The sequence below is a fragment of the Protopterus annectens genome, chromosome 13.part0 (genome assembly GCF_019279795.1).
Source record: "Protopterus annectens isolate FY-2018-M chromosome 13.part0, PAN1.0, whole genome shotgun sequence".
In the NCBI taxonomy this organism is placed as follows: domain Eukaryota; kingdom Metazoa; phylum Chordata; order Ceratodontiformes; family Protopteridae; genus Protopterus; species Protopterus annectens.
This window is the reverse complement of record NC_056747.1, coordinates 55,723,209-55,738,551: the sequence shown is the minus strand read 5'-3', so window position 1 is coordinate 55,738,551 and position 15,343 is coordinate 55,723,209. Positions and strand designations below refer to the sequence as shown.

General features: G+C 40.7%; 1 protein-coding gene across 1 annotated transcript in view; it reads right to left on the bottom strand.

The window, feature by feature from the left end:
- Nucleotides 1-15,343, bottom strand: part of LOC122817578 (fibrillin-2-like) — an 824,173-nt gene that overhangs the window by 66,843 nt on the left and 741,987 nt on the right. The window contains exons 54-55 of the mRNA XM_044090614.1: nucleotides 15,244-15,343; nucleotides 1,290-1,421 (exon numbers count right to left, since the gene is read on the bottom strand). The exon at nucleotides 15,244-15,343 is cut by the window's right edge and continues 23 nt beyond it. Coding sequence (XP_043946549.1) covers nucleotides 1,290-1,421; nucleotides 15,244-15,343 — 232 coding nt within the window. The remainder of the gene's footprint in view (nucleotides 1-1,289; nucleotides 1,422-15,243) is intronic.

Sequence of the window (15,343 nt, the reverse complement as noted above, 5' to 3'; positions counted from 1 at the left end):
GTTGAACTAACTGGTTAATTGACTACATTTTTAAGTAGGGACATTACCAATTAGGTACAGTGTTGGTTGAACTAACTGGTTAATTGTCTACATTTGTAAGTAGGGACATTACCAATTAGGTAGGGTGTTGGTTGAACTAACTGGTTAATTGTCTACATTTGTAAGTAGGGGTATTACTGATTAGGTAGAGTGTTGGTTGAGCTAACTTGCTAATTGTCTACATTTTTAAGTAGGAACATTACTGATTAGGTAGGGTGTTGGTTGAACTAACTGGTTAATTGTCTAAATTTGTTGGTAGGGACATTACTGATTTGGTAAAGTATTGGTTGAATTAACTGGTTAATTCTCTACATTTTAGATAGGGACATTACTGATTTGGTAAAGTATTGGTTGAATTAACTGGTTAATTGTCTACATTTTAGATAGGGACATTACTGATTAGGTAAAGTGCTGGTTGAACTAACTGGTTAATTCTTTACATTTTTTAGTAGGGACATCACTGACTAGGTAGAGTATTGGTTGAACTAACTGGTTAATTGTCTACATGTTTAAGTAGGGATATTACTGATTAGGCAGGGATGTTGGTTGAACTAGCTGGCTATAGATGCATTTCCTGGAGAGGTTACAGGACAGTGTTGGATGGGTTTTCCCTTGGTTAATAAAACTGTTTATGGTGTTCCAGAGTTTGGCATTAGATTTGTATCTTGAAATTTGGTCTACTATTTAGTTATTTATTTTGAACAGTTTAATGAGATATTTTGCTTGATTTCTGAGGGACCTGAAGTACTGAGGTTTTGATGATATTTTATTGTGAGTCCAAGTTTTCCATGCTTTATTCTTCACCTTTGTAAATTGTTTGACATTTTTTGCTTAGTCGTTTTGCTAGGGTGTACTTTACCATTTTGGTTCTGTGAGGAGCTAGATTACCGCATGGCATGCATTCAGCTATTTAAAACCCTTGCACCCTCGTCATTTGCCAGGAAGTTTAGTTATAGCAAAACCTGGAACACCAAGCAACTATGTGAAAAATGACAAAACAACAAAGGAGAAAGTGACAAGACCATAGCTTGTGAAAACTGTTCAAATATCAGAGCAGCAGAAATCTGAGGAAATTGCCTTGGAAAGTGAGAAGTGACAAAACACCATCCCACATTGAAATTAAACTGAGTTAGCACAGAGAAACCAATACATTTAGAGTTAAATTAAGGAAAACAGATTTGAAGATTAAATGCATTGGCAGATATTAGGGAGATAAATGTATGTAAAATTCAACATAGTTCTTAACTAACCGATGCATCTTTCACCATCTGGTGAGCGTTGCATTCCTGGAGGGCAGATACACATGAAGGTACCAATGAGGTTCTTGCACATCATTCCACGTGAGTCGCAGTCATGTAGACCAGCAGTACATTCATCCAGATCTAGAGGAAATGACAAAATAAGTACATTCTCTTCCATTAGCTCACTTTTAGTTAATACATAATTCGTATATAACAGTCACTGTAACTCTGTATAGTACATTTCCTTCATATAATCTGTATTTATTTTAAACACTAACCAAGTGTTTAAAGTGAAAACGACAAACATGCACTAACATCCATTTAAAGTCCCACCTTCAAAACATTTTAATGGCATTTTTATAGCTCTATAAAAATAAAACATTTGACTTACAGTCCTAACATACATCATGTCTCATTAGCAAGGAAAACACTGACAAAAATCTGTTTTCAAAAAGCAGATACTTCTATCATATCAAAAGGTCAAAGACTATCTGGCTGATTTTTTCCAGCACTCCAACACACTGTTTCACCCTCCATAATTCTTCCATGGATGTAATAACTTTTCTGCTATTTCTGATAATAGTTAAAAAGGTCACAGCATTTTATCTCCCTTTACATCACACATAAAATAAGCAACATATTTCAAGAAGAATGCATAGCTACACAGTTATGCAGACCATAGGCATCTGGACCCAGTACACTGTGTTCTCTACATTAAAAAAACTGCAGGAAAAATGCTTTAAAGTGTTAGTGGGTTTTACAGCAAATCTGAAGATGTACACCTTATACATGAAGATAAAAATGTAAAACAAAAGCAGTTATCGCTATTTTCATATAAACAGATGAAGAGACTCACAAAAGCAGAATGAGAGAGCGAGAAAGACAGGCAAACAGAGCAGGAAAAACGAGGAGAGAGGAAAAGAATCATGTGCACTAGCTATTCCCCAAATGCACAAGAATCAAGTTAGTGAGCGCAACTTTAAACATAGTAAAATATATCAAGGCAGTGGGCAAAAACAAGTAAGATGCAAAATCCTTCATCCCAGCGATGTAGCTGGACCACTATATTTATCAGTTCCCATCTTAAATTGTATTAACGAGAAGGAAAAATTCATTTGCATTACATGATGGGCAAAACATACATCGTCACCTTGATTGGAGAATAAATGTTCTTTTACAGGGTGTTAATGTACAGGTAAAGCTCAGAAAAAAAGACCATCACTTCCTGGCAGCATATTAGGCGGCTGTGAATCAGTGACATAAAAAAGCAGAGACACTAATTTTATGTTCTCAAAACACAGCTTTGTATTTAGCGAATGTAAAATAATAAAAAAGTTAAAAAATAAAAAACAAAAAAAAAAAATTGAAATAGCAAAAGTAACTAATAGCAATTACAAGGACTGGCCATTTTATTCAGACCTTGCTAAGAGCAGTTAAAAACCAATTTGTGTGTGTGTGTGTGTGTGTGTGTGTGTGTGTGTGTGTGTGTGTGTGTGTGTGTGTGTGTGTGTGTGTGTGATAACTAAGGTGGGTGTTGTTTCTCCAATAATACCCACCCTGTCAAGCGATATTGCTGGCTTAGTAGTTCATAAGTCTACTCACACTTGAGATCAGTATATATATCGATGTTATGTCTACTTTCACTTGAGATCAGTATATATATATCTATGTTATAAGTCTACTCTCACTTGAGATCAGTATATATCCATGTTATAAGTCTACTCTCACTTGAGATCGGTATATATCTATGTTATGTCTACTCTCACTTGAGATCAGTATATATAGATGTTATAAGTCTACTCTCACTTGAGATCAGTATATATGTTATAAGTCTACTCCCACTTGAGATCAGTATATATCTATTTCATAAGTCTACCCACACTTGAGATCAGTATATATCTATGTTATAAGTCTACTCTCACTTGAGATCAGTACATATCTATAAGTCTACTCTCACTTGAGATCAGTATATATCGATGTTATAAGTCTACTCTCACTTCATATCAGTATATATCTATGTTATAAGTCTACTCTCACTTGAGATCAGTATATATCCATGTTATAAGTCTACTCTCACTTGAGATCAGTATATATCTATGTCATAAGTCTACTCTCACTTGAGATCAGTATATATATCTATGTTATAAGTCTACTGTCACTTCAGATCACTATATATCTATGTTATAAGTCTACTCTCACTTGAGATCAGTATATATCTATGTTATAAGTCTACTCTCACTTGAGATCAGTATATATCTATGTTATAAGTCTCCTCTCACTTGAGATCAGTATATATCTATGTTATAAGTCTACTCTAACTTGAGATCAGTATATATCTATGTTATAAGACTACTCTCACTTGAGATCAGTATATATCTATGTTATAAGTTTACTCTCACTTGAGATCAGTATATATCTATGTCATAAGTCTACTGTCACTTGAGATCAGTATATATCTATGTTATAAGTCTACTCTCACTTGAGATCAGTATATATCTATGTTATAAGTCTCCTCTCACTTGAGATCAGTATATATCTATGTTATAAGTCTACTCTAACTTGAGATCAGTATATATCTATGTTATAAGACTACTCTCACTTGAGATCAGTATATATCTATGTTATAAGTTTACTCTCACTTGAGATCAGTATATATCTATGTCATAAGTCTACTGTCACTTGAGATCAGTATATATCTATGTTATAAGTCTACTCTCACTTGAGATCAGTATGTATATATTTATGTTATAAATTTACTCCCACTTGAGATCAGTATATATAAGTCTACTCTCACTTGAGATCAGTATATATCTATGTCATAAATCTACTGTCACTTGAGATCAGTATATATCTATGTTATAAGTCTACTCTCACTTGAGATCAGTATATATCTATGTTATAAGTCTACTCCCACTTGAGATCAGTATATATCTATGTTATAAGTCTACTCTCACTTGAGATCAGTATATATCTATGTTATAAGTTTACTCTCACTTGAGATCAGTATATATCTATGTTATAAGTCTACTCCCACTTGAGATCAATATATATCTATGTCATAAATCTACTGTCACTTGAGATCAGTATATATCTATGTCATAAATCTACTGTCACTTGAGATCAGTATATATCTATGTTATAAGTCTACTCTCACTTGAGATCAGTATATATCTATGTTATAAGTCTACTCCCACTTGAGATCAGTATATATCTATGTCATAAGTCTACTGTCACTTGAGATCAGTATATATCTATGTTATAAGTCTACTCTCACTTGAGATCAGTATATATCTATGTTATAAATTTACTCGCACTTGAGATCAGTATATATAAGTCTACTCTCACTTGAGATCAGTATATATCTATGTCATAAATCTACTGTCACTTAAGATCAGTATATATCTATGTTATAAGTCTACTCCCACTTGAAATCAGTATATATCTATGTTATAAGTCTACTCTCACTTGAGATCAGTATATATCTATGCTATAAGTCTACTCTCACTTGAGATCAGTATATATCTATGTTATAAGTCTACTCTCACTTGAGATCAGTATATATCTATGTTATAAGTCTACTCTCACTTGAGATCAGTATATATCTATGTTATAAGTCTACTCCTACTTGAGATCAATATATATCTATGTTGAATTGAACTCTAGATTATAAAGATACTGAAGGAATTCATAGTCATCTTCATAGTAGTACAACTCACACTAATCAAGATGCTCATTGCCCTAGAATTAATACAATTCACAATTACGCACAGTGCATGTTGCTGCATCATATTAATTATTAATGCATTATTTCATGACTAGGAATTATTCAAATGACCATTTTAAACAACTTCTCATCTTAGCACTCTACTGTCCCTGATTTTGTCTCATATTTTTGCCTTGTCACATACTACACCTAGAGTACTTGATTAAGATTGAAAACGATTCTCAGAAACACTGGCTAATCTACAATGTATGTACTGTACCTGTGTACTATGTATGTATTCTACCCATGTTCCAAATTTCAGCTGTACACCACAAATCTATTAAGTACCTTTATTTTTAAATATTTTTTTGTTTGTTCTCTCCACTGTAACTGTTGATGTGCTGCATACCACTGTAAAAATGTCTTTTGTAATTTGTGTGTATACTGATCATGTCTAAATGTATCTGTAATTTTTCTATGTGGAGCTTTTTTCCCCGGGCCTCTGCTGAAAAAGGGCCTTTTCGGCTCAGTCAGACACCCCCGGTTAACAAATGTAAAATAAATAAATAAATTGTCCATTGTATTTATTTTCTAAAAATTACTGTGTGTTATGGTCAGCCAGTAATAAACATTAGAATTTCATATTTCTTATACTTCAGAAATTCTATGTTGATGCAATACTTGGTGTATGAGCTTTCTGCATTAAATAGAGTAATATTTATAAATCATTCCTGACGTTTGCCTTTGCCCCCAATATTTTTATCTTTGTCTAGAATTCTTGAGCAAAGAATCTCAAAGCTATGCTTCAGAGCTAAGTACAATATTATCCTGCTTAAGTAACATGGGTACCTACAGGGAAGCCCACAGGTATACACTCTTACAAGATACACATAAACAGACAAAAAGACAGAAATATCTGTACACATACGGTCTCACATACAAACACACATTCATATACACCTACACACATGCCTGCACACACATACACAAACACACACATATATATAAAAACACACCCACCCTCACGTACACCCACATGCACACATACACACACGTGCACACACACACACACACACACACACACACACACACACACACACACACACACACACACACACAAACGTGTGTGCCCACAGGCAAACCCACATTAAGCTTAGCCAAAATGTACCCTGGATTTTGCCACCCAAGAAAATTATTTTCCTGTGCCACTGTCGAGCAGAGCTACAGAAGTGATCCCCGGGTTGAATTTCCTATCTCCCATCCAATCATCAAGATTTTTTCTTGAAGAGTGCTAATGAGGAGCTTTGTTTGATATAGATAGGTAGTTTGTTCCAGAGTATGGGAAGTCGCTGGGACAGGAATCTATCCCTCCAGCATGTTCTGTTTATTGTGGTGACAAGGTTTAGGTCTCTAGAGCATGTAGCTCGGAGGGATTGGGATTTCTTTAAGTGGAGCATGTCCAAAAGCTCTGGCTTTGACATAGCTTTGTATGTTAGGCAAAGATCGCCTCTGAGTAGGCGATATGCGACGTAGTAAAGCTGCAGTTTTTTGAGATGGTCTGCATAGGGCATCTGTTTGAGGCCAGTAATCCTCTTTGTGAGGTATTTCTGCGGTCTTTCCAGTTGTTGTAGATGTCTTGTGAGGTACATACCAAAAGTGGCGTTGTACTCTATAATGGGTCTAATGAGTGACGAGTAGAGGGGAACAATGACCTCTTTTTTCCTGGATGAGAAACCTTTTGTGATGAGGTATGCCACGTAGAAGGATTTCCTGACTACTGTGGCGATGTGATTATCAAAGGAGAGACTACTGTCCACCTGTGTCTCAAGGTCTCTTATCACACTTTCAGTGTTAAGTAGACTACTGCCTATGTGGTAGTTCATGGGTACAGAGTTTTTACCAAAAGGGATGACAATGCACTTTTTGACATTGAGTTTGAGGCCATGGCTTTGACACCAGGCATCTGTCTCAGTGAGGCTCTTTTGTAGGATGTCCAGATCTTTTGGAGTTTTGATTATGGCTCCTAGTTTACAGTCATTAGCGAACTTCATTAGCCAAAGACCTTCTGTGTTAGTCTGTACTTCAGATAAGTAGATACCAAACAGGAGAAAACCCAGGACTGAACCCTGTGGTACTCCACTTGTCACTGGTCAGAAGTTGGATTTGGAGTCTGCTACTTTCACAGTGTGGGTTCTGTCAGTGAGCCAGTTGGTAACCCACCTTGTGACATAGGGATTTATACCTAGTTTAGTGAGTTTAACTATAATTCCAGAGTGGGGGAATAGTGTTGAAAGCCTTGGCGAGATCTAGATAGGCTATGTGAACCACTTTACCCTCATCTACGGCTTTGGTGACCGCTTCAAAGATGTCTGTCAGGTTTAGGAGACAAGATCTGCCTTTTACAAACCTGAACTGGGTGGGGTCCTGAGTTTGGAGATTACCAATGTCATTGTTTATAAGTTCCATGATGATACATTCCATAGCCTTGCAGACCAGGCTCGTCAGGCTAATGGGGCAGTAGTTTCCGGGGTCGGTGGTGGCTCCTCCTTTGTAGAGTGGGATAACCGTCACTGTGTGCCATTCAGTGGGTACATAGCCTGAGGTGAGGCTATGATTGAACATGGTACTTAGGTGGGGTGCCAGTACGTTCTGTAGTTCATGTAGAACGCAGCCTGGGATGTTGTCAGGTCCCATGGATGCTGTGTTCTTGCCTTTGGAGAGTGTGTTTATTTTATCTGTGCAGCAGTGATTACAGGAACTTTGCATTCTTCCTGTATAGAGATGGGCCCTTTAGGGGATGTGAGGGGGGTAAAGTTAGCACTGAACCTATCTGTCAGAATGTTGGCAATATCAGTTGGTTCTGTATATTTAGTGCCATTGTGCTGTAGTTGAAATCGCCCATTATTAGGGTGTTAGGTTGTACCCTAATATTTTCCAGTGTATCAAGAAATGAGAAGTGGGAATCCTGGGGCATGGTGGGGGCTCTGTAGCAAGCTACAATTTGGATTGCGGTCTTGCCCAGAGTTAGTTGCACTTAGATAATCTCGGATGCATTATGCTGAGCAACTAGCCTGGAGGTGTGGATATCCTTAATGAATATGGACACACCTCCGCCTTTAGTGTTTCAGTCCAGGTTAGGTGGCCGAAAGATGTGGTATGTATTATACCCTGGTAATGCAGGGATACTCTCTGGAGCCTTGAACCAGGTCTCTGTCACGGCACAGATGTCAATGTTCTCCATTTTAAGGAGTGCCTCGAGTGAGTGCATTTTGAGGTTTAGACTTCTAGTATTGAGTAGCAATATCCTCAGATTCTGCTTGCTTGTATCTGTTATGGTGGTGAATTTGTCATTTAAACCTTGCCTAAAAAAGGCACTATAGGGGTGGCTAGAGCCTTAGCCAGTATCCGGAATCCCAGGGGTGACAGGTGCAGGCCATTTCTGGCAAAGCATCATGGTTTGTCGATCATGTCATCCAGGCAGACAGATACTGGATCCCCTTAGAATGACACCAGAAGCTTAACCAATTGCTGAAGTCAACCATGTTGTCCTTGTACTGTGGTATCATTCTGTGTGATGGCAGGATGCTACTCAGGGCTAGGGTCATACCTGCCTGGGCTACAAGATCGGACAGCTCCTCCATGTCCCTTTTCTTGTAGTCCAGGGAGGTACGTCTCAAGTCATTCACACCAACATGGACAATGACAGAGTCATATTTGTACTTGTTGTGGAGTGACCTGAGTGCATGCATTATGTGGTGGATCCTGGCACCCGACAGGCAGCTGACAGTAACTTTCTCCTTGTTTAGCCTGGTAAGTGGAACATCAGTGTGCTTGACTACAGAGCCACCTATGACTAGAGTGTTGGGTACGTTGTTATGCCTTATGGGCTGTGGTTAAACGGCACACTGAGTTTGTGGGCTATGTGTCATTTGGGTTGTGTTGGGGGGTGGAGGTCATTTGTGTTTCTGCTTTGGAGGTCCCTGTTGCTTGGACAGGATTTTACTGAGAGCCTCCGTGAATGTAGGTGTGTGTTTTGTGTTTCCATGTGTGTGTTTTGCTGGTGTAGGTTTTGAGGGACTATGTGATGAGTGTGGTATGGTGCAAGTGTTTACCTTCTCCTCTTGACTGTCTAGTCCAGTCGTGGGTGAAGAGAGCTTTGCTTCCAGTTTGGCTATATAAGTGGGTCTCTCAGAGGCTGTAGTGTTGGGTGGTAGGAGGAGAGGGTTGTCTGTGTACATGAGGCAATTGCTGCATTGCCCCAAGATACCCAGAGTCATCAGGTAGACAGGAGAAAACACCGGGAGCTGACCCTTAGACATGCCTGGATAGGTGCTTATTTGTCAAGTACTAGAAACTGTTTTCCTCTAGACAAGTGAGGAAAGTTGAGTGCTGTAGTAATTTGTAGCTTATTTAGTGCTTACAACGAGTTCTGAACAAGTGCTGAGCTCAAAGAAACAGACTTGCATGCTAAAACTAGAAAACTGGCTAGTTCTAAGAAACAAAATTAAGCTAGAAGGCTTCCCTCCAACACAGAAAGGCCTGGGGGCTCAGAAGCTCACAAACAGTCCTGGACAAAGAAAATCTGTATCCGAACTAGACTACTCACAGGAAAGGCAGGAAACAAACTTAGAACATTTTTTTTAAGTGGAAAGAGAGAAAGGAGGAGCAGAAACCAAGTGGATTGGCCTTCTCAAATGTTCTCCCTGTATTAGGTAGAATGGGTTAATACTAGACTGGGAGGAGGGTCCCAGATCAAATTTACAGTAGGGGTGGGCAACTGCAAAGCCACAAACTGCAGAAATGCTTCTCACAGCAGAAAAGCAGCAGTGAGCCTTTAAATCAAAGTTTTAAACAGCTAAAGGAGCCTCTAGAGAAAGCGTTTAACTGCACCAAGTTATCAGAAGCAAACAACCCAAACAGATGCTTAATAAAAGTGGACAATTTCCAGTTAATACCTCACACACAGTGAAACTAGCTAGAAAAGTATGCAGTAGACAAAGTACTATAAATAACTCGAAAAAATAAGCAAAAAAAAAACAGGATACTTAATGTTATATATTATACATAAACATACAAACACACACACAGATACACACACATACGCACAAGCAAACATGCCCCCCACACACACACTCACACATACATGCACTCCAACACACAAACTTACATGCACACCTACACACACACACACACACACACACACACACACACACACACACACACACACACCCATCCACACCCATCCACACACACACACACACACACACACACACACACACACACACACACACACACGCACACACATTTGCATGCACATAGACGCAACCACATGCCCACATACATACACATACACAAACACACACAGAGATACACACACACACACACGCACATGAATACATATCCCCCACACACACTGACACATACATACACACCCAAACACACACATACATGCACACCCACACACACATGCGCACGCATGCACACACCCACACCCACACATACAGACACACACACACACACACACACACACACACACACACAATCACATTCACACATGCACACATACATACACAGATACACACATGCACATGCATACACCCCCCCACACACATACACTCACACATACATGCACACCCACACATACACATGCATGCACACTCAAACATACTCACAAACTGACATGCACACATACACACACACACACACACACACACACACACACACACATACAAACACACAATCACATTCACACATGTAAACATTCACATGTGCACACACACACACACACACACACACACACAAACACACTCATGCACACCCACTTGCACACATACAAACGTATACACACACACACACACACACACACACACACACACACACACACACACACACACACACACACACACACACCCACAAACACACATACATACATGTGCACATCAAAATAAGCTGTCAAGGCCAAATAGATACACTAATCACTTCCTCACTGCTCCACTAATTACACTGAGACACATATGCACACATTTACGCACAATTTCAGAAATAAACACATAGACTGCACTGCACTACTTACCTAGATCGGTACTCCGAGCATTGTCCAGCTTTTCCACTTGACCCTGTTCATATTCTTGCATTGTAATGGATACAGTCACGCAGTTAATCATTTTGTATTCCTATGTATTTCCTGCATAGATCTTACAGAGTGCAAATGCATAAGAATCATTTAAGAGCAGTGCACTAGGATGCACATGGGTCTACTTATAGGTTCATAGGTTCATAGGTTCATACTAGGCTATCTGCCCTAGGGCATTTATAAGCCTAGCCAGAGTGTGTTTGGCTTTCGCCACCCATTTTAAATTAATTTTGCTATGCCTTTTTTTGAGGTTAGTATACTGTGCCTCTGTCTAACAGTGACACAGAAGTGATAACCGGGGTAAACCTACGATCTCCCATCCACTCATCAAGATTCCTCTTGAAGAGAGTCAATGTGGGACTCTGCCTAACTTGGACTGGGATTTTATTCCAGAGTGAAGGGAGCCTCTGGGTTATGAATCTGTCCCTCCAGCATGTCCTATATATTTCAGTGCTGAGGTTCAAGTCTCTCGAGCACGTAGCTCGATGGGATTTGGATTTTCTGAGGTGCAGCATGTCCATTAATTCCGGGTTGGACATGGCTTTATACGTCAGGCACAGATCGCCTCTGAGCAGGCGGTATGCCACTGAGTAGAGCTGGAGTTTCTTTAACCGGCAGCATATGGCATCTGTTTGAGCCCTTTGATCCTCTTGGTGAGGTACTTTTGGGGTCTTTCCAGTTGCTGCAGGTGTCTGGTAAGGTACATCCCAAAAGGGCATTGTACTCAATTATGGGCCTGATGAGGGATGAGTAAAGAGGCACGATGACCTCCCTGATCTAGATGTGAATCCCTTCATGATTAGGTGGGCTATATAAAATGTTTTTCTAACCACTTTGGCCACGTGGTTGTCAAATGAGAGATTGCTATCAACTTGGGTCCCCGGGTCCCTAATGACTTCTTCTGTACTTAATGGATTACCACCTATGTGGTAATTTGTGGGCACTTTGTTTTTGCCAAAGGGGATGACTATACACTTTTTGGCATTTAGCTTGAGGCCATGGCTCTGGCACCAGTTGTCTGTTTCTATGAGGCCCTTTTGGAGGATGCTTGTGCCGGCTGGAGAGTTGATTATTGCGCCCAGTTTGCAGTCATCTGCGAAGTTGGTCAGCCACAGTCCTTCCCTGTTGGCCTGTACCGCCGAGAAATATATACCGAACAAGAGAGGTCCCAGGACTGAGCCTTGTGGGACGCCACTTGTAACTGGTTTGGAGTCTGACATGGCTCCAGCAATTCTAACCATGTGAGTTCTGTCCTTGAGCCAGTTTGCAACCCATCTAGTGACATAGGGGTTTATATTTAAGCTGGTGAGCTTATCTATAATGCCCGAGTGGGGTATTGTATCAAAGGCTTTTGCGAGGTCCAGGTAGGCTGTGTGGACCACCTTCCCCTCGTCAATGGCCTTGGTGACTGTTTCAAAGAAATCGACCAGGTTTAAGAGGCAGGATCTGCCCTTAATAAAGCCAAACTGGGTAGGATCCAGTGTCTGTAGGTCCCCAATATCTTTATTTATGAGGTCCATGATGATCCTTTCCATAGCTTTGCCGACCAAGCTAGTCAGGCTTATGGGGCGATAGTTTCCAGGATCCGTTGAGGCACCACATTTGTGGAGAGGGACCACTGTTGCTGTACGCCACTCTTTGGGTACATATCCTGTAGTAAGGCTAAGACTGAACAGTAGTTTTATGTTTGGGTTTAGCTCTTCTTGGAGTTCATGTAGGACGCAGCCCGGGACACCATCTGGTCCCATTGATGCTGTGTTTTTTGCTTTGGAGAGGGCGGCTCTTACCTGAGCATCTGAGATGACAGGGGGGCAGCACTCTGTTGGGATAGATATTTGCCCTTTGGTGGGGAGAGGGGAGAAGTTTGCACTGAACCTGTCAGCTAGGATGTTGGCAATGTCTGTGGGCTCTGTGTATTTTTTGTCATTTTGGACTAATTCTGAGCATATCTGGGAATTCCCACCTAGGTTCCTAACATAACTAAAGAAAGCCTTGTGATTATCCTTAGTGTCCTGTGCAATTTTTCTCTCGAAGCTGGCCTTAGACGATTTTAAGAGTGCCCGTAGTTTTTTGCTAATACTGATCAGAGATGCCTTCCCTTTTTGGGATTTTGCTCTATCATGTAGTAGCTTCCTCCTTCTATTGTATAGTTTGTTTATGGCTGGGGTCCACCAGACAGGACGCCTGCCTTTGGAGGATTGGGTCTTGGTTTTATTTGGGATTGCATGATCCATGCATTCCTGAAGGTGTTCATAGAATGCGTTTATAAAGGATTCTGCGGTCTGGGCCGTATTTTCCACAGGCCCGGGGGCTTTGAAGGATTTCACCTCGGTTTTGAGGCGTGTGAAATTTGCTTTAGAGAAGTTTTTCACTGTGGTTTTCTGGGCAGGGGGTGGAGTCGGGATGTGAATATCCAGTGAAATTAGTTTATGGTCTGATCTTACCAGTGAGGGATACACTTCTGGTCTGGAGCATAGTGTCCCCATGTTGGTGATGATCAGGTCCAGTATGTTTTCCCCTCTTGTGGGAGTGGTAACAAGTTGTTCCATAGCATTTGAGTTTATAAATTCTAGGAACCTTTGGGCTAGGGTGTTGGAGCTAGAGTAATGCTCCCAGTCTATGTTTGGGTAGTTGAAGTCGCCCAATATAATGGTGTTTGGAGAGACCTTCATATTTTCCAGTATTCTCAGGAAGGCCAAGTGGGGTTCCTGTGTATGGGAGAGAGGTCTGTAGCAGGCTATAAACTGGAAGGCAGTTTTACCCACAGTTAGTTGCACATGGATAGTCTCTGATGCTTCGTGCTGTGCCACCAACCTGGAGGTGTGGGTATCTTTGACGAATATTGATACTCCCCCTCCTTTTGTGGTTCGGTCCAAGTTTTGGGGCCGAAAAGCATGGTATGAGGTATAACCTGGTAGTGCTGGGGTGCTCTCGGGAGCCTTGAACCAGGTTTCTGTTACTGCACAGATATCGATGTTCTCCATGCTAAGGAGAGTTTCGAGTGCGTGCATCTTGAGGTTTAGACTTCTGGCACTGAGTAGCATTACTCTTAGTTTCTTATCCCTTGTGATACCTATGGAGGTGGGTTTGTCTTTGAGCCTTGCCTAAAAAGGCACTATGGGGGAAGCAAGAGCCTTTGCCAATATCCAAAGCCCAGGGGTGACAGGTGCAAGCCGTCCATAGCGAAGCATCGTGGCTTGTCGAGCATGTCATCCCAGGCTGACAGGCATTGGATCCCCTTTGAATGACACCAACACTTAAGCCAATTGTTAAAATTGATCATCTTGTCTTCATATTGTGGCATCATTCTTGGTGAGGGTAAGATGCTACTCAAGGTCAGGGTCATACCGGCCTGGGCTACATGCTCAGAGAGCTCCTCTATGTCTCTTTTCATGTAGTCCAGGGAGGTACGTCTCAGGTCATTCACACCTGCATGGACAATGACTGAGTCATATTTGTACTTGCCTTGGAGTGACCTGAGTGCTTGTGTTATGTGGCGGATCCTAGCGCCCGACAGCAGCTCACCGTGACCTTCTCCTTGTTCAGCCTGGTGAGCGGGACGTCAGTGTGCCTGACGATAGAGTCACCTATTACAAGTGTATCAGGTGTGTTGTTTAGCCTTAAGGGCTGTGACTGTTCGGCACACTGGCTTTGTGAGCTATGTGTTGCACGTGTTTTGTTTTGGGGTAGTGGTTGCTTGGGTGTCTGCTTTGGAGGTCTCTGCTGCTTAGGCAGATTTTTATTTAGAGCCTCCGAGTATGTTTTTGTGTGTTTATGTGTTTGGTTTATTGTCGTGGTAGGTCTATGTGAGACTGGAATTGTAGTGAGTGTTATAAGCCACCTCTGTGGACTTATGCATTTACATGTGGCTGTTGCTCAACAGAGTAAGAGCATTATGGATTACTATTACCTCACACACAGTATAAAACTATCCTTTGTACAGTATGCAAGCTGACAGTGAACTCAGTGCCTACAGATTTTGTTGCATATGAGGAACAATAAAGGTTAGATATGAATATACTGTTTCACATAATGATAATATATTTTAAAATTTAAAATACGGTAGGGGTCTAATGATTGACTGGTACACAGGTACGCATTCTACAATTTGATATTTTATCCCTTACCTTTACACATTCGTTTGTCCTCTCGGAGAGTATAGCCATGGGGGCAGGTACAAGTATAGGACCCCAAATTGTTGACGCATCGGAATGCACAAAGGAGTGG